The sequence below is a fragment of the Enhydra lutris genome, unplaced genomic scaffold (genome assembly GCF_002288905.1).
Source record: "Enhydra lutris kenyoni isolate GAN:26980312 unplaced genomic scaffold, ASM228890v2 scaffoldscaffold33, whole genome shotgun sequence".
In the NCBI taxonomy this organism is placed as follows: Eukaryota; Metazoa; Chordata; class Mammalia; order Carnivora; family Mustelidae; genus Enhydra; species Enhydra lutris.
The window spans coordinates 22296460-22321161 of NW_019154117.1; the positions used below are offsets into that span (position 1 = coordinate 22296460).

Sequence of the window (24702 nt, forward strand, 5' to 3'; positions counted from 1 at the left end):
TGATGAGGGCGCTCATTAGGCCATTGATCTCTCTCGCATGGCGCTCTCCTGGTAGGAAAATGGATGGAAATGAGCCATCCATGGCCACCCAGAATGGTGAAAATGACTCTCAGGTATTTTGCTAAATACAACGTAACCAAAATAAAGAGACTCACAAGTCCTGTGGGGCCCCTTGGAGAGCCAGGAAAGACTGAGAACAAAGGTGAACCATATGGCTGATGGCTGAAGGGTTGCTTTCTCTCCCCTCGTTCATTAACAGAAAAATAACTAACCGCTGAATCTCTTGACTTTAATCTCATGCACAGTTCTCATTAGGGTTCAACGCCAGGAAGTGTTTCTGCCTCAGCACCGAAATAATTCAGAACTGCTCAGAACATCTACCTGGAACCCTGATCAGGGGTCAACCCGCTCCACAGGACCATGTTGGTGGGCTGTGGGGGTGTCTCCATCTAAATTCCTGAGGAGCAGGGGCCTGGTCTGCTACTGAGCCCCTGGCACCCATCTGGAAGGCAGAAACCTCCTGCTGTGGGCAGGTCCCCCTTCCTGACGTCTCTGCCCACCGTTGACATCTCTGGGGATTATACCTTCATTTACTGAACTTAGGGGTCTTGAATAGGGTTCAAATCCAGCCCACCAGGTGTACTGTTGATTTGGGACTGTATATATCTCAGTGATTCATCTTCCTAACCTTTAAATAATAAGATAAACAAGATAAAAGGTGCTTGACGGGGGGGGCTGGCCCACAACCAGTGCTCAACAAATGGCAGCGATCACTGTCTTCTGATTTGGTAAAGAGTGTGCACTTACGTAGTCTTTTAGCTAACCAGTGTTTGTCCTCAGCACCTACAGCGTCCCAGGCAGTGGGCATGTTCTAGACACTGGGATACAGCCGCATCCCTCCACTCGCAGAGCTGCCAGTATGGTGGGGAAGACAGACACACACAGCAATGAACAAAGCAATGAACAAATTAATAATCAGCCACAGGTGCTACGACGAATGTCACCAGGAGCAATGTGATTTGGAGTGGCACTTTAGAGAGAAGCCTTAGCTAGTGTGCACGATGGGGCATGAAAATTCTGTTGCTTTGTTAAAGGTTTCCTGGCTGATCAATGGATCCATCAGGAAATCTTTCTAGGCCCTCCAAAAACTGAGCATGGGATGCAGCCGGGTCATAGATCCAACCAAAACCTTCACAGCAAGACACATTCACACACTACCTGAGAAGTCTCTTCCCATTCTGCTCTCCTCCCTGAGGCCAGGCCTCCTTTCTTCTTGCCCCTCAGGCTCCGGGGTCCTCTGGGATCTAAGTAAGTCACTGTTCTCCAGAAGGAATGTCACACGTCAGATGTCTTTCAACATCTCTGACTGTTCTTCACACATCACTGAGGGAGTAGAATTTTAAACAGGGCCCTTGGGAGGAAAGGTCCTCTTTGAAGACATCCTAAGTGTGCAGGACAGGGAGGCACACAGAGAAGGGGAAGAACATTTATTCCAGTCACACGACAGAGGAGGGAACTGAGATGACAGGATGGAAAAAGAGGTAAGGACGCTCCAACCCCAGAGGTGACCCTCTACCATCCAGCGCATGCGCGCAAGACCGCCAAAGAGAACAAAGGAGCTTAGAGAAACATAAAGTCGGCTCCAACATTTCTGGAAGCATACAGAGCCTGAGGCAAACAAACAAAAACAAAACCACATCTTACCCCTAGTTCTAGAAGTGTAACCAAGGTAGCCCTAGAAAACAATTCTCCAGGTCATGCGGCCCATACAAACTACAGCCCCATGAGGTTGTCATTACTCCTTAATAAAAGGTGGTCAGTACTGTTTTCTGAAAGGAAACAGAAAATTCTGGAAAGATGCACCAAAAAAATCTGTGGTAAGTGGTAACCTCTGAAGAGTACATCTGAGGGCAGATGTAAAAGGATTTATTTTTCACTGGGTAGTCTTTTGTATGATTTGAACTTTTACTATGTGTTCTACAATAATTATTAAAGATAAAATATATTATCTCCAAAATAAATGATGGAGGGAAAACTGCTGATTTGAGAGGCACTGTTTATTTATCAATAATTAGAAGTTTTAGGAGTTAATTTCCTTTCTCTAAATCACTGCATGATTCAACACATATAAAAAGAATTACAAGTCACATGAGGCGCCTGGGTGGCTCAGCGGGTTGAGCTCGGGTCATGATTTCAGGGTCCTAGGATCGAACCCCACATAGGGCTCTCTGCTCGGTGGGGATCCTGCTTCCCCCTCTCTCTCTGCCTGCCTCTCTGCCTACTTGTGATCTCTGTCTGTCAAATAAATAAATAAAAATTTTTTAAAAATCTAAAAAGAATTACACGTCACAACCAAGTGAGACACATCCCAGGCATACCAGACAGGTTTGACGTTCAAAAATCAATTAATGGAATCCATCACAACAAGCTAAAAAAAAATTAAGGGGCACCTGAGTGGCTCAGTGGGTAAAGCCTCTGCCTTCAGCTCAGGTCATGATCTCAGGGGCCTGGGATCGAGCCCCGCATCAGGCTCTCTGCTCAGAGGGGAGCCTACTTCCCCCACTCTATCTGCCTGCCTCTCTGCCTACTTATGATCTCTCTCTCTCTGTCAAATAAATAAATTAATTAAAAAAATTTTTTAAATCACATGAATCAATAAATTCAGCAAAAGCATATGACAATATCCAATAGCACTCATGATACAAAAAAAAAAAAAATTCAGTAAACTAGGAAAAGAGGGGAATTTTTTCAACTTGATAAAAAAATTTCACCAAAAACCCTAGAGCTAACATCATGCTCAAGGGTGAGAAACGCATAAGTTTTCCCACTAAGATTAGGGACAAGGCAATGATGTCCCCTCTCACAACTCCTTTTCAACGTGGTACAGGATGTCCTTGCCAATGCAAAAAGGCAACAAAAGAAACGGGAAGGAAGTAATAAAACTGTCTTTGTTCACAGATGACATGACTGTTTATGTAGAAAATCTGAACGCATCAACAGAAAAGCAAGATTAACATGCAAAAGTCAACCTCTTTCCCATACATCAGCAATGAACAGTGGAATTTGAACCTAAGGCATTGTATGTCACTTATTTCTAGGTACAGAGAAAAAATAGCAACACTGACTGAGCTCACAGGAACCAGGCCTTATCTCGAAGTCGAAAGAACAACAAAAATGGATCTGGATCTCTGGGCCCCAGCCCTGCTGGTCACTCACTAGGGTAAGTGAGTGTCTTCTCTTCTATGGGTTTCCAGCGCTCCTGAGAAGGGTGTAGTTCTTGGACTAAAAATCAAAACTCCTTCCCAATTTTCTAAGTCCTCTGGGAGAATAAAGGCACACAGATCTTGCTCCAAATGTCTTATGCTTTTAAAATTATGAAGCTACAAAACATGGGCTTACCAAAAGTTCAAATGGCACAGAAGTACATAGAGATAAGCAAGAAGGCTTCCAGGCATTGTCCCCCACACTGGACTCTCAATTCCTCTCTCCTTCCAGAGTTAGTCACCGCAAAGATGTTAAGCTGTGTCGTCCAATACAATAACCACAAGCATGTGTAGCTATCTAGATTGAGATTTTTAATGAATTAAAATGAAGTAACATTGGAGTTCAGTTTCTCTGGCACATATGTCACATTTTACGAGCTCAACAGCCACAAAGGCTAGTGCCTACCAAGTTGGGCGGCATGGACAGAAATCAGTTTCAGCAGCACAAAAGCTCTATTGGACAATGCTTGTCTGAAGTGCAGAAGGAGGGCTTTTTCAAATCATCTCACTTCTGTTCAACACTCACTTCCTGGAACCTCCACAAGAATTCCCATCAAGCCCTCCCTGGCTGGGCTCAGGACTACCCTAACAAGTTAATGGGGTGAGTTGCCCTGGAAAGGCTGTCAGTTTCCTGATCCCTAATTAAGAAAGACTTGAGCAGGGCACCTGGGTCGCTCAGCTGTTAAGCGCCTGCCTTAGGCTCAGGTCATAATCCCCGGGTCGTGGGATCGAGCCCCACATGGGGCTCCCTGCTTCCCGCTCAACGAGAAGCCTGCTTCTCCCTCTCCCACTCCCCCTCCTTATGTCCCCTCTCTGGCTGTGTCTCTCTCTGTCAAATACATAAACAAAATCTTTAAAAAGGAAGGAAAGAAGGGAGGGAAGGAGGGAGGGAGAACAAGAGAGGGAGGGAGGGAGGAAAGAAGAAAGAAAGGCAGACTTGTTTTACCACTGGGATCACTGAAGGTCATGGAACCATCACCATCCCAGTGACACATAAAAGTTTAAAACTTTCCCTAAGAACTTGAAAACTTCAGTGTTTCTCAGGGTGATGCTTTTCAGGAAGCACTGAAGCCTTCGAAGCCCGTGATAAAGCACCCAGTATGCATTACCTCCAGCTCTAGAAATAAAGCTAAGATGCCAAACAGTTCTCCAGGTCATTCTGGCCCAGGCAAACCACGCCTCAACCAACCACTGCCCAGCAAACAGTAGCCATATGGTTTTCTCAACTCCAACTCTCCACCCTACTGTCTACACCATCTGTGCTGGTAACTGTCGACTTTCCATTGCATAGAACACACCTCTCTGTGGATACATAAAACCACACTGCATTTCCTTTTTTTCTTTTTTAAGATTTTATTTATTTATTTGACAGAGATCACAAGTAGGCAGAGAGGCAGGCACAGAGAGAGAGGGGGAAGCAGGCTCCCCGCTGAGCAGAGAGCCTGACGCGGGGCTCCATCCCAGGATCCTGAGACCATGACCTGAGCCAAAGGCAGAGGCTTAACCCACTGAGCCACCCAGGCACCCCCATGCTGCATTTCTATTAGCTTCTCACAAACACCATGCCTTTGCCTATGCTCAGTCTTCTGCTAGAATGCCCTTCCTTCCCTAGCGGTACCCCTTCTGAACGCACTCCCCCAATTTACTGGCCAGACAATGCCTACCTTTTCTTTAAAACTCATTTGAGACATCATCTCCAGAAAGCCTTCCCTGTCCTTCTCAGGCAAGAAGGAGCCCCGTGGCTACTCCAGAATTTCTGTATGGGGGACACTTGGCAGGTGAAAATCTGGTAAGAAGCAGCAAAGGGAGTTTGTGACTCCTCTTGAAATCACATTTTACAGCAAGGTACAATTTTGGCTGAGATATCTGCATGAAGAGCAAAGTTCTCAAAGATGTTCTTATTCACAAGTAAATGTGAGTAAGGAAGTATCAGTGATCCTTTTCTAAGAACATCCTTTTGGGTAGTAACTTTGGAGGAGAGCAAGCAGAGATTAAAGGAAGGACAGACCTTCCTTCCTGTTGGAGTCTATGGGCTCCAACAATATCCTGGTGTCCTTCCTATCAGCTGTACCAACTTGAATCTGTTTATATATGCATCTTCCCCACTGGGCTGCAAAGGACCACATTTTTATCTAACTCTGTATCTCTAATACTCAGGCCAATCCTTAATTGGGGTGCTCGATAAATGCTTGTTGGATGGAGGGTAGGTGGCTGAATGGGTAGATAAGTTGATAGACGAATGAACAGATGGATGGACAGACGAGGACTGGAAAAATGGGAGGAAATGCTTTCTTAATATTCAATTTTACCTTCACACCAAAGTTTTCTAAAGAATAAAGAGCTTAAATCTCAAAATCAATGATCTCTCCCACAACTTCTCTCTCTCTCCCTCTCTGTCTCTCCCTGTCTCTTCTTTTCTCTCCAAGTCTCTCTTTCTCTCTTTCTCTCCATTTCCCACAACACCAAAAAAAAAAAAAAAAGTTTTATATTTAACCACTGCTCAATCCAAAGGCTGGCATTCCCCACCCAGTGAGTGTACTAAAGAAACACTGGGGAGAAAGAAGAAAGAAATCCTTAACAATAAATATTGGATAATAGCATTAAAAGCCTCCCTTTCTCTAATGGAGGTACAATTTGGAGATAAACCTAAACCACCTTCCTCTCTGTGGCATATGATTAAAATCTGCTTTGTTCTTCTAATTTGCTCTTCTCAAATTACCACACTGCTGCTAGCGTTGCAAACTCAGACTTCACAGCTGCCCTTGAATCCACTCTACAACTTTTTCTCCTTTTCTTTTTCCTTTTAATCAGCACTGAACCAAGAAGGTGCCACCTACACTTGGAGAAACGATGTCTCCAAACCTGAAGATGAAAGGTGCCTTTCAAGGTGCCCCTATCATCCCCTGTGGCATGATGGCCCTCAGCATAAGTTCCTCTCCCTTGAGGTTTGGGAACCCAAGAGGTGAAGTTACCCTTGACAGGGCTCCAGGTGGTAGAGAGTGTTTCTTCCGCCCGACTCTAGAGCTCTTATTCCACCTCAGCTTTCAAAACAAAGAGAGCCTGACAAGGATATGGCTCTTGCCTAACTAACAAATGCTTTGTTTTCCTACGTTTCCAGAAGAGCTCTAAATACCATCGTCTGGGATTGCTAAGATCTCAGCTTCCAGAGTCAGTTTCAAAACTAGAAGGTAAATTACCATAAAAGACAGAAAGAAAATTCTATTGACATCATCCTTCCTCTTTTTTTTCCCCTTTCAATTTTTAGGAGTTCCTTTGAAATTTCAAACTATAAGCTATGTCTATACCAACATGTGAAGAGAAAGGGAAGGTATCTTTCAATGATCTAATTATGTTACACAGCAATATATGCATAAATACATAATAAGTTGGTCACAATTTTCATGTAGCTATAGGCTGAATGACATGTTGACTAAAAGAAAGTAGAAAAGAACTAAAATTGTGTCCTTGGATGGCAGTTCTAAAGTGTCAATATGCTTTCTGGTCAGTGTATGGTTTTTCCCTTTGCTATTGGGAAAGTTACCAGTGAGGGGCACCTGGGTAGCTCAGTAGGTTGAGCAGCAGACTCTTGATTTTGGCTCAAGTTATGATCTCAGGGTCGTGAGATCAAGTCCCATGGTGGGCTTTGTTCTCAGATGGCATCTGCCTGATATTCTCTACCTCTCCCTCTGCCCCTCCCCTCACTCACATGCTCTCTCCCTAATAAATAAAATCTTAAACAAAAAAAAGAAAAAAGTTTCCACTGAAAAAGAATCACATCATTTAGACTACCAAAGAAGATTCAAAATCAAGATAATAGTATTTAGTATAAGTTTAGGAGCAAACTTAAAATTCAAGACACCAGGTCCCATCCTAATTTTGCTAAGTATGTGACCTTAGGCAAATCACATCACCTCTCTGGATCTCAACTGAATCAACTAGCTAATGCACATTATTAACATACTACTCAAGGATATCAAGAGGCATATGAGGGAAGGGAAAGAATGCTACTAAACAAAGAGCAGTAAATACCAACACCATCACACCATTGCAGATAACACCTACATACAGATACAGATCAGATCACAAGGACGAGCATTATTTTCAGAACAATGAGCAACAATACATACACAGACCAGCCCAAAAAAACAACATCAGCTAGTAACATCAAGGAGGAATCATTAGCCAACTTATTAAATAGGCTTTTGTCCCCTCTTCTATTAATAAGTCTCAGTAGTTACTCATAGTTTAAGCCTGCTTATTTTTATTACCAATCCATTAGTAAATGATACTGTGTTTGAATTTTCAGTTTATATGTCAAGACCCTGGTTCAATCTTTTCTTGAACAATGTTGACCACCCTAGTGTCTTAAAGCAAAAATTACACCTGTAAAGGGAGAGATAATAAGCCAGACCCTAATCTGTTAACATGGTAATTGCTTTCCCCTGCTACAGAATAATCATACTTCAAACCTTAGCAAGATACATAGATATATATATTCAGACAAAAACTCTAATGTACACCTAAGATCCAAGTCATTACATTACTCATCATAGATTATTTCTTGGAGTAGTTTTACAGAACTTGAATTCACTTTAATTAAAATTCACAATAATCCCCTGGGAACTAAGTACCAAAAAAAATTTGCTAAAAGAGCTCTCTAACATATAAATTAATGTTGAATAAAAGATCAATTATTATAACATAACTTGCAAAGTTGCTCCTCATACAACATGTTTACTTTAATTATGTACAAGGTTGAAAAGATTTTAAAATGTATTATCTATTTAATGGTCATGACACCGTCTCAAAGGGTGACTTCCCTAGCGTGCAAATCCTATGCTTTGTAATCAGACGCTTCCAGCTGAGAGGGGACTTTTCTTATTTGATAGTCCAAGCAAAGAAATGAGGATGAAGAGCAGAAAAATATTTTTCCACCCGTAACTCTGATTTGTGTGGCCTACTTGCAGAAGAAAATGGAGAAGTTCCTACTGTGGTCAAAGTTGCCTTACAAAGTTAAAATGATCAAGTACTCTTCGAGAGAATTCCAGAGCTCAGAATCCATTGGTTTGATCTACAGGGATGTTCCAAGCAGAAAGATAGACAAAAAAGACCCATCCTGATCGTTTCATTCACAAACCCACATGGCTTCTGCCACTATTTGCATGAACACAAAGAATGCCCTGATCGGTGTCTCCATGCCAGACCTCTCTGCTGACTTTCCTTGCTTATTTCCAGCTGGGATTTCTCCATTCAGGTGTCCCACAAGCTCCTCAAAGTTAAGAGCCCAAAATGAAACTCACCATCACCTCCCCCAACCTGTCTCTCCTTTATTCGATCGTCTCAGGGCCAGCTTCCTGGGTGAATCGCCCATGCTCAGAAGGGCCCTGCACTTGGTTTTCTTGAAATTCTTCATTTTTGAACAAAGGGTTCCATATTTTCACTTTTCACTGGGCCCCAAAAATTACGTGGCCAGTTTTGTCTCTCCTTCGGGGGTATGGCCATTACCTTTGTTACGGAAACCAAAGTCCCAGGACTTAATCCCAGACCCTCCCTTCATTTCATTTCTGTATCTGATCATGCTGTTTCATGCTCAGGGTTTTATCCCAAGCAAAGGCTCACCTTATTTGAAATGCCTAAATGCCTTTTTCTCCTCCTTTAAAGAATTTATTTCCACTTGTCCTTTAATTATTAATCAAGTTCATCTATACCAGAAATACTTACTGATCCCCGAGTCTGACACAAATGCCCCCTCCTGGTCCTCCACTTCCCCATACCTGTCCCTATGGCTGTGGTTTTGTCCTTGTGCCACACTATCTTGTCTCTCTTCCCCCAAATGACTGGGAGCTTCTTAAAGGCTGATAATTTTTTCTATTTCTATCTAGTTCCCAGCTCTGTACTTGGCATATAGGAAATATTTTTGAAATACTTATCAATGTTATTTCAAAAAACTTCACTAATTCATTTGGGGGGGGGGCGGTGGAAACTGCTTGATCTATGCCATTGTTCTTTCCTCTTAGAATAAATTTCATTTATTTTTCTAAAGTTATCCTCTCCTTCCCTCCTGAATCTTCAGGGAAAGCCACCAAAACAAACAGCTTCAAAGCTTATGTTACACCTCAAATGTATTTTCCATTGTCCTCCAGGGTCACTGTCCCCTGGGGTCCCTTCGGCAAGTGAGGACAGCTGGGTCCCCTATTCCTCCGGGAGCTTCCAGGCACTACTGGCTTATACAAAATGATTTGTTTGTGTCAAGGAGTTGCCAGAGTTCCTCTGCAAGGCCACTGAGAGCCCAGGATACAGGAAAGCAAAAGTGGGAAGTGTAGCCCAGAGGGACACAGAGTCTCTTATTAACCCAGGGCCCCCACGTGCTCTCAGATGTTCCAAACTTCATCAGATTGACGATCAAAGGAAATCCTGCTTGGAAAAACAGACTTGTGATTTGCCTGCAGCTGGGAATCAAAAGGAATCATGTCAGCCCCGGGATCAGTGTCTAATCAGTATTTCGGTCTATCATGATACATGCACCTGGATGGGTTCCTTTATTTATTCATTCATTCACTTACTCAAACATTCATGGACCATCTACTGAGGGAAATGTGTTGAGTGAAGGGTTATTAAGGGAGATAAGGGCCAAAAAGTCCCCACACTCAAGGAAATTAAGAATTTGATTATGAGACAGATAAATTCCTCTAACACCTGACTATTCCAAGTGTGGTACACAGACCAGAAGCAGCATCTAGAATCTTACTAGAATGCTGACTTCCAGGGCCCACCTCAAGACCTCCTGGATCAGAATTTGCATTTTAACAAGAACACAGAAGATCCACATGAATATTAGAGATCGAGAACTGTTACACACACACCACCACTCCCCAAGAGCTGAACACCAACTCCTTTGAGTCTGAATTAAATTCAACTCCCAGTTGCAAAACCTGCCCTAATGATTCCAGGTTATAATCCCACTTTTCCCCATCTCTAGACTCCATGTCTGGCTCTCTGCTACTTCACAGAAGCAATTTGAACCCTTCATCACACAGAGTGGGAACTAACAGGGAACGGTGCTATGTACCAAATGCCCATCTCTCACGCACATGAATCTCGTATTAGATTCTCTGCAGGACACATTCTGGTAATTCCATCCGGGCAACCTTTAAGTTTTCCCAGAATGCCTACTTAAAAAAAGAAGGAACAACTTAAGAATGCAAGTGACTAACAGACTGCATTCAAGTAGTTTACATTTTAAACTCTTAACGCATGGTTACTGCACATTTTTCACAATCAAAAGAGGGTCTCAAGACATGGCTTTTAATTGCCAGAGGTGAAAGATGAAGATTTAGTTGGAAAGCAAGTACAACCAGGAAATGCTTACTCCAATGGAGCCAGGCCCTGTCCTTTGCGCAACACTGCCCCCGGCCCTCCCCACACACAGGCACTTGGTTATTACTAAGAATTCCAAATATGCACATACACATTTTCCATGTACACACTGGTGTTTTTTATTTAGTTGATATCATTTCAAATACCTGTAACTTGTCAGGTTGGAGGCCCAAGATGCATTGGGAATTCTATTTTGTTTTATTTGGTCTTTTTTTTTTTTTTAATATTTCAAGACATTCAGTAAATTGAGATTCACCAAAACCTGCAATTCTTAATCTTATTGGCCTCAAAACCCCCTCACACTGCAGAGGATCTGTAGAATTTTTATTTGGGCTGGGTATATCAATTTCCTGAGAATTCTTCTGAATATTCAGTTTTTGATTCATGTAAAGATAGTAAACCCACTGCACGTTAACAAAAATTGCATATTGTATAAAAAATAACCTGTATTTGCAAACTAATAACTGATTGAGTGAGAAAAATAGCACTGTTTACATTTTTGCAAGTATCTTTAAGGTTTGGCTCAAAAGAAGACAGGTGGATTCTCACACCTGCTTCTGCATTTAATGCATTTCTATATCACATATCATTATAGCCTCTGGAAAACTCCACTGCACACTTGTGAGAGAACAAGAGTGGAAAAGCAAACATCTCAAAAAGGATGACAAGACAATTCAATGGGGAAGATAATCGTTGTTCCAAACAATGGTGCTGGGACAGCTGAATATTCACACGCAAAGGATTAAAGCTGGACCCCCTACTCTACACCCTATACAAAGTTAACTCAAATTGGATCAAAGATGAGGAGTAGCTGTGTGTTACTGTGAATTACAATAAGAAATATATATTTTGTGGGACGCCTGGGTGGCTCAGTTGGTTAAGCAGCTGCCTTCGGCTCAGGTCATGATCCCAGCGTCCTGGAATCAAGTCCCACATCGGGCTCCTTGCTCGTCAGGGAACCTGCTTCTGCCTCTGCCTGCCATTCCGTCTGCCTGTGCTCGCTCTCTCTCCCTCTCTCTCTGACAAATAAATAAAAATAAAATCTTAAAAAAAAAAAAAAGAAATATATATTTTGTCTTTGCCCTCCTTTCTGGCACAGAGCTCGTAAAAACCCTTGCAATTTCTTAAGTGAGGTGGACAATAAATGTGTCTTTTGTCATGTTAATGAGGTGACTTTTGGAAATCTCCTGTGGACTGGGGCTGGTTGCCAGGAGAACCCACCATGTGATTAGAGGGTTGGAACTTTCAGTCCCATCTCCCTGACCTCCAGGGAGGAGCTGGAAATTGGGTTCAACCACCAACAGCCAACGATTTAACCAATTGTGCCTGTGTAATGATGCCTCCATAAAAACCCAAAATGACAGGATTTGGAGAGTTTCTGGGTTGAGAGTGTCGTTAGCACAGAGAGGTGCTAGGAGATTGGTACTCCTGGAGAGAGCATGGAAGCTGTACCTCCTTCCCCCCAACCTTGCCCTATGCATCTCTTCCATCTGGCTGTTCCCTGAGTTACATACTTTTATAATAAACTAGTGATCTGGTAAGGAGAATGTTTCTCTGAGTTCTGGGAGCCACTCCAGCAAATTAATCAAACTCAAGGAGGAGGTCATGGGAACCTCCACTCTACAGCCAGTCAGTCAGAAGCTTAGATGACAACCTAGCCTCATGACTGGCTTCTCAAGTGGAGGCAGTCTCGTGGGACTGAGCCTGTAGGATGTGATGTGATCTCCAGGTAGACAGTGTAAAAATGGAGTTGTAGGTGTAGGTGATATCAGAGAATTGTCAGGTATATGAGAGGAACTCCCCTCTTCAAACAGTGGAATTGGAACCGAACACTCTTGGACTGTTAATGGGCACAGGTTTATTCGGGGGAGGATGACAGCCTTCAGGAAATACAGTAGTCATCGTTGCGCAACCTTTTGAACATACTAAAATCCACTGAAATGTACACCTTAAAATAGTAAATTTTGTGGTATATGAATGACACATTAATATAATAATGAATCAAAAACCTAAATGTGAAACTATAAAACTGTTAAAACATAGGCATAAGTATTCATGACCCTGGACTATGCAATAGTTCCCAAGCTACGACATCAAAAACACAAGCAACAAAAGAGAAAAGGAGGTGAATTTCACCAAAATTTTAAAATTTCTGACACCACCAAGAAAGTAAAGAGACAGCCCACAGAATAGGAAAAATATTTACAGGTCATGTATTGCATAAGTATTCAGAATATATAAAGAACAATAACAAAAATTTAAAAATCCAATTTAAAACAGGGCAAAGGATCCAAATAGACAATTCTCCAAAAAAGATACACATAGGCCCCCTGGCACAAGAAAAGATGCTCAAAATCAGAGGCACCAAGGAAATGAAAATCAAAACCATGACAAGATACCACTTCGCACCCACTGAGCTGTTATAATCAAACAGAAAAATAACAACAAGTGTTGGCAAAGATATGCAGAAATCAACACCCTTGTGCACTACTGATGGAGACGTAAAATGGCACAGCCACTTTGGAAAACAGTTTGACGGTCAGTCTTCCAAAGGTTAAACATAGATCTAGTAATGTCACTCCCAGGTATAAACCCAAAAGAAATTGTCCACACAGAAACCTGTAAAGGAATGTTCACTGCAACGTTATTTGCAACAGACAAAAAGTGGAAACAACCCAAATTTTCACCAACTGGGGAACTGATAAAATGTGATCTATCCACACAACGGAATAGAAAATAGCAATAAAAAGAGAAGAAGTACTGACCCATGCTGATCTCAGGGACATCTGGGGGTCCCCAGAACACAATTTGAGAACCACTGACCCAGACCAAACAGCTAGCGTGGGTATTGTGGGTTATCTTCCTAGCAGCCATTTCCCTACCCTCCCTCTCAAGAGACCCCTGATTTTTAGGCATTGACCCCTCCTCCCATGCCAGCCACCTCCTAACTCCATGCTGAGTCCCAGGGTCAAGTTCTGCTCACTTGAAGCCACCGACCAGAGTCACCGGTTTAGGGGCAGGCCTGTGACTTAGGTCTGATCAGAATGGCTGCAGGACTTTTGTGGGAATGCTGGGTTGGAAGTAGTTCCCCTCTGCCTCTGGAGGGTGTCCCATGAAAAGGTGAGGACTGACATTACCATAACCATCTCAAGGCCAGTCTGAGGATAAAGCCTTACAGAAAGCAGCAGAGTCCTTGAATGAAGCCCTTAACTCAAGACATCAGGATATAAGAGCCAGTAAATGTCCTCGATGTTCGAGCCAGTCTGAATTAGAATTTGTTAGACGTAGTTACAAGCACCCAGCAGACTGTCCAAATGAGGGGGAGCCAACAGTGTTACATTCTCTCTGCACTCAATACACTTCGCCATTGCTTTGAGGACATCAAGAGATAAGATCTTAGCAGACCATTGAAATAACATTACTTTTTTTTTCACAATATCCTTAATACAAAGAGCTGGCCCACGTAATCCAGGCCTAAAAACGTCAGAGCTGGGCCATGGTATTTAACAAAGTGTTTCTCCCTGCTATTCCTTTTGTGTCTGATTTTCAGTGGACTCTGAATGGCATTCTAGGTGAGTTCGACAGAGAAAAGTGTTGGATTGTCCTTATTATCAGAAGAGGTGTGGCTGTGAGCTGGACCCCGATTGGATTTCACCACCTGGATTGGCATGGGGCCTGATACTCAGCACATATGAACGTTCGCATGTGATATTCAAGTACCTGTTCCAACGGGTAAGAAACTCAAAGAACAGTAAACTACTCTCTTTTTTTCCCCAGCTATTAAAGTGGTGTTCTACATTTGAGCGATGTTTTGACATTTATGATGCATTTCATGTACATCCTCCCAACAACCCAGTGGAGATTGGCAACTGGGGAATTACAGAGGAACAACACGGGCCCAGTGACTTGCTCAAGGTCTTGCACCATCATAAAATGGAATTTAGACTTCAAGACATTAGATTTAAGCCAAAGCCTCCCCACTATTTAGAATTATCTCGAATATACCTTCACATAATAGAAAGATAACAGTCAACATTGTTTTGGCTCTCACTGTGGGCCAGTTACCAAGCATTACAACAACCCCATGAGGCCTAGGCCATTATTATCCCCACTTTACAGATGAGCAAACTGAGACCCAAACTGGTAAAGTGACTCGTCCAAAGTCACCTGGCTAGTCAGTGGTCAAGCCAGGGTTCAAAGTTCTTGACTTCTTGGTCATAGGGCTTCTTCAACAAGTAGAGCTGTACCAGAGGTGCTCGCTCTATGTCAGATGATTCGGAGCTACCAAGAACCCACCAGCTCAGTAAGAACAGAAGTGATCCTTAACACAAACAACAAAGGACAATCCGACAATTCTTCTCATTCTGGAATTTGATCACACAGAGATTGCCTATAATAAGCCAGGACTTAGATAACATCTTATTAAACTTTGCTGACAGTTTTATTCTAACAATAATCATAATTGGGAATCAGGAGATACATGGTTTAATTATGTTACCATTCCCCAAATTGACTTATTCGAAAGACACTACTGCTTGCTTAGCCAATAGTTATCCCTTCCTCCCACCACAGAAGGACACACAAACACACACACACACACACACACACACACACACACACACACTTCTCCACTGCTTGCATAATGCCAAAGCCCTCCTCCCACTATAGAGAGGCAAGAGCATAGGGACCAAAAGCACACATTCCTAAACTCTTCTACAGCTAGCACACAGGTATATGATTGAATCCCGCCGGACAAGATCTGATGGGAAGACTGATAGGGGCCTCTGGAAAAGATCTTCCTCGTGATAAAAAGAAATGCATACGGAAGTACCACCTCTGCAATGGTAGATACGGTGGTGCCTGACTCACATCCACAAATATGGCCACTACCTTGTAAGAATGACCACTCTAAGCACCATAGCAGATATGCTGAGGTTAACAGTGTGGGAAGATGGAAAGCGCCTGGGTCCATGCAGAACTGCCGAGCAACCCTGTAGCTGGCCAAACTCTGGACTTTTCATTAGGTAAGACAGTTAGTGTACTTATCATTTAATCCACTTTAACTTGGCTACTCTCTTACTCTCTTTGGGGTTCTTAGGAAGCCCAAAACATCCTAACTCTCAAGTCTCAAGAGACAGCCACTGAGAAGAACTCTGAAATTTTAGTCCGACGACCAGGGTTCTAACCTACCTACTTGCCAGATGACCCAAATTGCTTAATCTCTCTGACCCTTATTTCTCGCATCTAAAAAATAAAGGCCACACTCCATAACACAATATCATCAATAAAATGGAGGTATGAAAATCATGGGATAATGTGTATCCAACCACTCTGTTAACAGTGTTTCACTCAAATGCGACTAGTCTACATAGTAATTAAATCAGATTTATTAAATTGGAACTAGCCATCTAACCCAACTCCCTTATTTTACAAAAGAGGAAAAGAAACATTGACTCCAAATGTCAACTGACTTGCTAAGTGTCACAAAACTGGTTGATAACATAATTAAACCATGTACCTCCTGATTCCCAAACCAATGTCATCATGTTACTCTCATGATGATAAGTAATGACCTAGATTAGATACTGAGCACTCATTCAATCAGCAAGTGTTTGTTGAACAGGATTATATGCCAGGTACTACTCTCAGTATTGGGGAATCCTTAATAAACAACAACCACCACCACAAAATGTTCCTACCCTATGGATTTAACAGCCTATGAAGGAAATCTACATTTATGAGTATTTATTCAATGCCTATTATGTATTAAGCACTGGACTAAGATTTCTGTTCAAACACAAATCAAAATTCCCAGCCAATTCCAATAATATCAAGCATGTTTACGAGGCTTTGCTAAAGAATGTATAATGTGAAAAGTTTACATTTTACTCAATAAAAGTCAGTATTAAAAATGACAAGTTCATTAGAAGGAGCTGTGACTAACCATGCCAGCCTCTGAAGAAAGTGGATAGAGTGGGGAACGTGGCTAGGATTCCACCCTACTTGAAGCATCAAGACTGAATAAAGGGGTTAGAATTAACTCATGTCCCTCTACGCTATCCAGACTTCAAAGGTTGAGTCAGTTGGAAAAGCCCAGTCGGGAATATTCAGCCACTCCTTCCGTTCCCCAGGCCTCCATCAGTGCCCCAAACTCTCCTTTTGCTCCCTGTTCATTTGGAATTCCTCCTCCTCTGACCTAAACATTCACACCCTAATAACCTGATGGGACAACAACCTAAACTCTTTGGAAAGAGACAGAGCAAGTGACTTTCAGCACCGCCTCTGGAAATGGATCTCAGGCAGCTGAGACTAGGCCACTCGGTTGTTTCTTTGTAAGTTTTCTCTGTCAATTATATAATTTGAGACAGAATAATTAAAAGCTGTTGTTTTGTGGGGGAAATTCCATAAGTCCCATTCTGTGCAGGTCATGGCGTGAGGATGTGTGATACTGGATGATGGTCCTTACACTTCTTTAACTTTGTGATTCCCTGGAAGAGAGGGGGAAAGGCAAGCAGGGAAGAAAGAACAGGCAGCTCCCCGAGGGCATGGACAGGTTACTCCGAGAGGTTCCTTTTTTCAAAATACCATTTTGTTCTAGTGTTAAACACATGGAAGGTTGTTTGTGACCCTGTACCCAGAAGTACAATTTCACTTCCTGGGTCTGGAAAAGTCTAGGAAAGTAAGTTCCAAAATTATCAATATAGGATCTTTGAATTCCCCCTTATTGGTTAAACAATCATCACCATTTGTGGACAGAAGGAGCCAAAAAGATGGACCACAAAATGAAACATGTGAGTTTGAAACAATTCCAAAAAAATCAACATTTTTGAACACAGCATTTTAACCTCTTCAGCATCAGTAGGGCCGCAAAAACGCTAACTTGCCAAACTATTATTAGACTGGCTACAATTTATTGTTTCTCGGACACCAGACAACAAATACATGCCCTTTGGGGACAACTTATCTATTCTAAGGAAGACTAAGTACGGAAAGGGATAAAACCCAGTGGTGTCAACTCCAAGTGGGACAGGACTGGGCACACAGAGGGCTGAGAAAGCAGAGGAGAACTCAGCATCCCTAACCCTCTGCTGCTGGTCCCTCTGTTATTTACATATTCAATTCGGGTTAAAGGATCTGTACATCCACTCCAGGACCTAAGGCAAGGTACACCAACAATTACCTCTGGATCACAAGACAGTGCATGCCAAAATGTTTCTGTGCAACCCTGTGGCAGGACAGAAAACTGCCTAACCTGCTAATCCCTTTATTATTAAGTTTAGCAGCACCGATTCACTAAGAATGAAATTCAAGATCCTCCAGAAAATTCACTGGGCTCCTACTCTCCTGGGACATCAGGTGGGACACCACGTTCCTGCCTGGAAACTTGTTCAATCTTCTGCTTACGAATTAGTTGCCACTGTCTCTGTGTCACAAACTTCCATGGGCAAACCAAACAAATGGGAAAGACCTTTCATTCATTCATTCATTCATTCATTGTGGGGTTAACACAGCCCAGAGACCCATTCCTGCCGCTGAGAGACGCTGCCCCCATTCATCTCTCAAGGCAACTAGATAGTGTGCTCTCTATTTAAAAAATAGCTCAGTCCTGTAGCCTCCAGACTCAGGAAGGCGAGAAGACGAAATCCCAGAGAAAAAAATAAGCAGATAGATTTAAAAGTCAGAAGTTAATCGTGCTGAGCCCTGACACAACCCTTCCAGATTGTGAGTGCTCAGTGGGTCAAAGGAGAGGGCACACATCTGCCTACATATACGCGCACCAAAGGTGCACGTGCGCGTGCGCGCACACGCACAATACACACACACACACACACACACACACACACACACACACAAACACACACACCCTTGTAGCTCACGCTACATCTCCTGCAAGCTCAAAAGCACTTACAACCCAAGGATGAGGCAGCCAGGAAAGCTACCTTCGCCCAAAGAACTCTTGCTTTCTCCAACTTGAGCAATATTCCACCAATATTCCAAGGGGCGCTTCTTCCCGGGACCCAGGTCCTGCAAGGCTCCCTCCCCGCTGGCTCCACAACCCTTTTCCTTTCTCTGAAACACAACGACTTCATGATTCCTTTTGGGGTAGCTCCAGTTCCGCGCAGCGCGCGCCCCATCCCTCAAGGCTGGAGCCCAGGTCTGCCCAGCCTCTCTGACTCCCAGGAAACTTCCCCGCCGCACCATGCGGAGTAAAGGCCATCGGTAGGAGGGCGGCAAGGAGGGAAAGCGGGTCCCTGGGGCTGAGGGCCCCTCTGGAGCCCGGGCGCCAAGAGAGGAATGAGTGAACCCGAGCTGGTGCATCCCTTCTCCACGTGGAGGAAGGGAGGAAGGAAGAATGGGCGACATGCAGGTGTCCCTCTCGGCTCCCCGAGCTCCCATTTCCTGGCGGGGGAAGGGATCAAGGGGTTAGCCTCTGCCAGGAGGAAGCTGCCCCGCGCCCCCAGCCTAGGCGCGGCGAGACTTGCGCGCACCTTGCAAGCCTGGGAAGGGATCCCGTCGCTGATAACGCGCCCCATCCCTGGGTAGGGCTCCCAGCCTCACAGGGCGGAGAAAGAAATCTGGCTTTCTAGCAGGCCCCCGCATGGGTTCTCCCGCCCCTGCCCGCGCACGCCCACCCGCAGAGGCCCCCGCGCCCTCGCCCGGGGCAGCCCGCACCTGTATGTGGCAGGAGATCTCCGAGTCGTCCAGCAGCCGGATGGTGCATTTCATCTCCTGGCTGAGCGATTTGACGCTGGAGCTCCGAAAGTGGATCATTTTCATGGTCCTCCTGCCTCTCGGCACACAGTGGCAAGAGGCGAACATGCACCGCGGCCCGGGGGAGCGAGCGGGAGGCTCGGGGCCGGCGTAGCGCTCGCCCGCGCGGACGGACACACTCGCGCACGCACCGTCCCGGACACCCGGGTGCGGCTCAGCCCCGGGACAGCGGCGGCGACGGGCGCCTGCGGCCACACATGCCGGGCGGCTGGGGCGCGGCGGGCGGGTCCCTCCCTTCCCTCGCTCCCCTCCCTCGCCTCCGCCTCTCCGGCTCCTTTCCCCGCCTCCGCCCGTCGCGCGCGCTCCTGCGCCTCCCTCCGCCCGGGCTAGTGTGCAGAGGGTGCCCCGGGCCCGTGACCCTGGGCGGGCGCGCGACACACTCACACCCACGCGCGGGGAAGCCGCGGGAGGAGGAGGCGGAGGGATGGCAGGCGCTGGTGGCCGGGGTGCCCTGGCAGTGGCCTGCTTCGCCGCCGTCGCCGCCGCTGCGTCAGGCTGGGCCCGGCCGCCTCCTCCCTCTCCGGCCGCGATCGCTCCGGCTCCTGGTCACGCTCGTCCCTGCCCCGGCTCCCCCACGCGCCCGACAGCGCCCTGCTCTGCTCGGCCCCAGGGACCTGGCTGCGGATGGGGGATGGAGGGCGAGCCCGACCTGCACCTGCAGGGAGGATTCCACCGCGGGAGAGGATTCTTGGACCAAGGACGAAACCCCCTCCCCCCGAAAGTGACATGAGGGCCTGGTATGGCTACCCCAGGAAATGGCTAATTGTAACAATCTCTAGTACTCGTGGATATTTTTTAAAGCCTTTATTTTATTTAATATTAACTGGGAGTCCATCTCCTTACCAAAAAAAAAAAAAAAAAAAAAAAAATCAGTTGTGCCTGCCTGCTTCAGTCAGTAGAGCATATTGCACTTGATCTCGGAGTCGTGAGTTCGCGCCCCACCTTGGGGGGAGCGTGTACATTAAAAAAAAAAAAATTTAACATCAGAGCCTTTCTTAAGTAATTTCTCGCTTTTAACTCCCAATACCTCAGTATGATTTGTGGTACCGTAGACCTCAGCAAGAGGGTCCCTAGCCTGCACCTCCCCCTTTAGGGACCTTGCTCCTGCCTCCCCTGCATAGCGATGTGTCCTGTCCTGTATTAGACCAATATCTGGGTACTGGGGACCCTAGAATTCCCTGCCACCACCAGGGTAGTGGGGATAGGGGATCTGCTGCCCCTGTGTCTAATCCAGGGTGGATCAGACCCCTTTGTGGTGTAGCCATAGGCCCATGGGGCAGCTGAGGGAGGTCTGTGGAGGCAGGTGTGCAGGGGTTGGATGGGGGGGGGGCAGGCATGTCCAGGCGCAGGAGGAGAAAGGTCTCTCCTCCTGCTGCCCTTTCTGAGCTGTTCAGCTTGTTCAAGGCAGTATTAAGGAATATTTGTTAGAGGAAGGACTTTGCCCAGGGGTCACCTCCTGCTGCAGCTGCACAGGTCCCCCTCATCCAGAGGTCCCCTGTCCCCTCAGGGCACTCTACTGGGCTTGATGTCCTCTAGGACACCCCCTGGGGTTGACTGTGGTTTGGTGACAACTGCACTGGACTTGGACTTCTCCCTCTGCCTGTTCTTGCTTCCTTCTCATGTGATCACTAACGGATACTCTACAGCCAAACTCAGCCTCAGTATCTGCTTCTGGGAATGCCAAATTAGGACAATGTGTCAAGATAAGAAGATTTTACTTAACGATCAGTAGCTTGATTGCTGCTTTTAAAAATGGTGATAGTGTGTGGCCCTCCATGTGTACTCTTGCCCAGGGCTGGTGAATATTAGGGCCGGGCCTACCAGGGAGAGCAGCATGAAGGGTCTGGGACAATGAGGATTTGATTCTTGATCCAGCTCCTGGCCAGCCCTGGAGACTTTGGGAAAGTCTTTTCCTTTCTTTTCTGAAGTTCAAAGAAGAGCACATCTGCCTGTCTCACAGGTGGCTGAGACACTGGACTGAGACAAGGCTAGTGGAGGGCAGGTTATAGTCTGTAAAGCCCCACATGCATGTATGAAGGGGCAGTGATGGGCCCCAAATGCTACTAGGATTGAATCATCTCTCCTAACCCAAAGAACATATCTAAGGTAGCCTAGAAATCAAAGAAAAGTCACCGCCCAACACAGTCCAAGCTTTTCTTTTGAGGCTACCTTCTGGTCCATCCTTATTATCATGACCTTTTGGCTTCAAAAGAGTTCATGCTCAATACCCCAGAACTGTTATCTCAAATTTCAAGAAAGCTGAATGAGACCAGCAAGGACGGTAGGAAAGAGGACAGAAGAAAGATCACCCAAACTGGGTCTTCAAGCAACAGCATTTTGAGAAAATGAGAAGAATTGAGAAGAATCTGGGATTGGTTATCTGACCAGGTTTGGGATGAAGGCTGAGCACGGCTAGTGTATCTGGAAGCCTTCAGCAGGTGTGGAAAACAACTAGGTAAGTTACCGCATATGTTCACTTGGACTGAAGTGTTCACTGAAGACAAGTCTTTGGGAAACCAAGCAGCCATGTTCAAAAAAATGTGAAGAGTGAGAGGAATTCAAAGAATGAGCTCAAGAGAGGAGTTGAAAACTGGACCCTTAGGGGCATGAGACTGGCTCTTGATGCAACTCCAGACGAGTTCCAGCCCCAGATTGGGTGTAGCGATTACCTCAAAACAAAACAAAAAACCCTGGACCACTTAAAGCAATGGCACACTCAGAGTCCTAAACTCTCAGCTCAAGACTCTTAGAAACCAGTCTTTCTACGGCAGAGCTAAAAGAGTTTTTTTCATTAATTGAGCTGCAATTGGAAACCAAACTCAAAGTCAATTGAATTAATCCGTCTCACCCAACTTCATGAGTGAGAGGTAATTATCATTGAGAAAAGAGTGGGAATCTGGGACTAGAAATGGGACCGTGAAAGGGGATCTGGATAATTCCTAGTAACTCAAGCTCCCAAAACCCAACTGGAAGAAGAAGCAAAGCTTCTCCCCTTATATAATGAGGCTGTGCCTGCCCTGTTTGAAGACCCTGTTCTGATCTCACCTGAGGCAAATACCTTGGAAATGGAAGCCATCTCATCCCCACCGCTGGCCCCCCACCTCTGAATACTCACACTGTTAATACTTGAGGCAGATTTAGGCATACCGTAGGAAGCCAATTACAAAGTCACCCCCAGGAGTAGAAAGAATTGCAAGGTGTTATTAATTTAAATCGAAAAGGCTGTGTGTGATTAAACCTAAATTTGTCAATGTGAGTGTACTTTCTAGTGACTCTGGTTTCAGAGTACTGTCTAAATTAATTGACTGACTTGGACCCAGCTAAATGAAAATGAGGAGGAAATATCCTGATTGTTGTTTAGAAAAGAATCCAAAGCATCAAGGAGAAGGAAATATTGAAGTGCATTTTCATATGTGGTCAGCTTACCTCTCTTGTCAACTTGTCTCTAGAAGGAGCCTTCACCAAGGCTTTCAAAGAATCACTGGTGAAGGAAGCAGCGCCATCTTTGAAAAATACCACAGTAGCTATTCCCTGTGACCAGAGGCTGTGAAAGACATGGCAGTTGAAAGGAGCTCCCTGATTTTATTGGGGATGATGGGAGTCTAGATTAGCAGAGGACAAATAATTGTACTTAACCTTCAGTGCAAGAAGGACATGAGGAAAGTCATGAGCAGTTGGACCCAAGTAGACTTCAGAGTGATATGACCCAAGGGATTTGCTAATAGTTGAGCATCCTACTAAGATCCTATCTGGTCTGTAAGACAAATTGTCTAGGTCTAGTGAAAAAAAGTCTGACTACCCCCCCCCCCCCCACACACACACACACAGAAAATTCCTCAGTCTGAGTCTGGAGTCACAGACAACCAGAAACACTTGAGTAAAGACAGGTGGGTCTACCTGAAGAATAAGAACATTGGTCATACCAGTGAAGAACTGGCAAGGTCTCATTCTTAATAAAGACATGTCAGTGGGAGAGATTGTAGTATCTCATGCTCAGTGTATCTTATGCTCATATAGTATCTTATGCCACTCCCTGTCCTTCACAAGCCATGGGTCACAGCTCTTTGGTGAGCCACAAACAGAAAACAGGTGGTCTGCCACAAGAGATCCATGGTTGTAAATATTGTGCATTGATAGAAAAAACATTTTTAAACATTTTCACAGCCATCAAAAACTGGTAATTGAAGAAAGAAAGACCTAGGTATAACTCTAACAAAATATGTACAAGGTTTATCTGGGAAAACCAAAATTGAAGATAGACATCCAAGAACTAAATAAATGGCGAGATATTCCATGTTTGTGGATGGGAAGGCTCAACATTGTTAAGATGTCAATTCTTCCCAATTTGATCTATGGACTCAGTACAATTCAGATCAAAATCCTGGCAAGTCATTTTGTGGATACTGACAAACTTTTTCTAAAGTTTATATGGCAAGGCAAAAGACCCAAAATAGCCAACACAATAGTGAAGATAAACAAAATAGGAGGACTGATGCTACCTGACTTTAGGATGACATAAAGCTACAGTGATCAAGACAGTGTGGTATTGTGGAAAAAAATTAAAAAGACAAATAAATCAATGGAACAGAATAGAAAGCCCAGAAATAGACATATACACAATACAGTAAACTAATCCTTAAGAAACAAAATCAGGGACGCCTGGGTGGCTCAGTTGGTTAAGCAGCTGCCTTCGGCTCAGGTCATGATCCCAGCGTCCTGGGATCGAGTCCTACATCCGGCTCCTTGTTCTGTGGGGAGCCTGCTTCTCCCTCTGCCTCTGCCTGCCACTCTGTCTGCCTGTGCTCTCTCTCTCTCTCTTTCTGACAAATAAATAAATAAAAATCTTTAAAAAAAAAAAAAGAAAAGAAACAAAATCAACCCAACATAGAAAGGTTGGGATTTTTACTATTATTACCTTTTTATGTGCTGGAACCATGGGCATCCACATGCAAAAAAAAATTAATCTAAACACAGACCTTGGGGCACCTGGGTGGCTCAGTTGGATAAACGTCTACCTTTGGTTCAGTCTTAATCCCAGAGTCCCAGAATCGAGCCCAATGTCAGACTCCCTGTTCAGTGGGGAGTCTGCTTCTCCCTTTGCCTCTCATCATGCTTGTGCTCTCTCTCTTTCAAATAAATAAGATCTTTAGAAATAAATAAATACAGACCTTAAGCTGTTTATAAAAATTAACTCAAAATGGGCCACAGACCTAAATGTAAAAGGCAAAACTATAAAACTTCTCAATAAACAATGAATTTTGGATCACTGAAAAAAAAATAAAATAAAATT

General features: G+C 44.5%; 1 protein-coding gene across 1 annotated transcript in view; it reads right to left on the reverse strand.

Moving 5' to 3' along the window:
* The window catches only part of LOC111153568 (FERM domain containing 3), a 348258-nt gene extending 328730 nt beyond the window's left edge, over positions 1–19528 (reverse strand). Inside the window, exon 1 of the mRNA XM_022512676.1 lies at positions 19314–19528. Coding sequence (XP_022368384.1) covers positions 19314–19460 — 147 coding nt within the window. The 5' untranslated portion in view covers positions 19461–19528. The remainder of the gene's footprint in view (positions 1–19313) is intronic.
* Positions 19529–24702: the final 5174 nt, after the last annotated feature.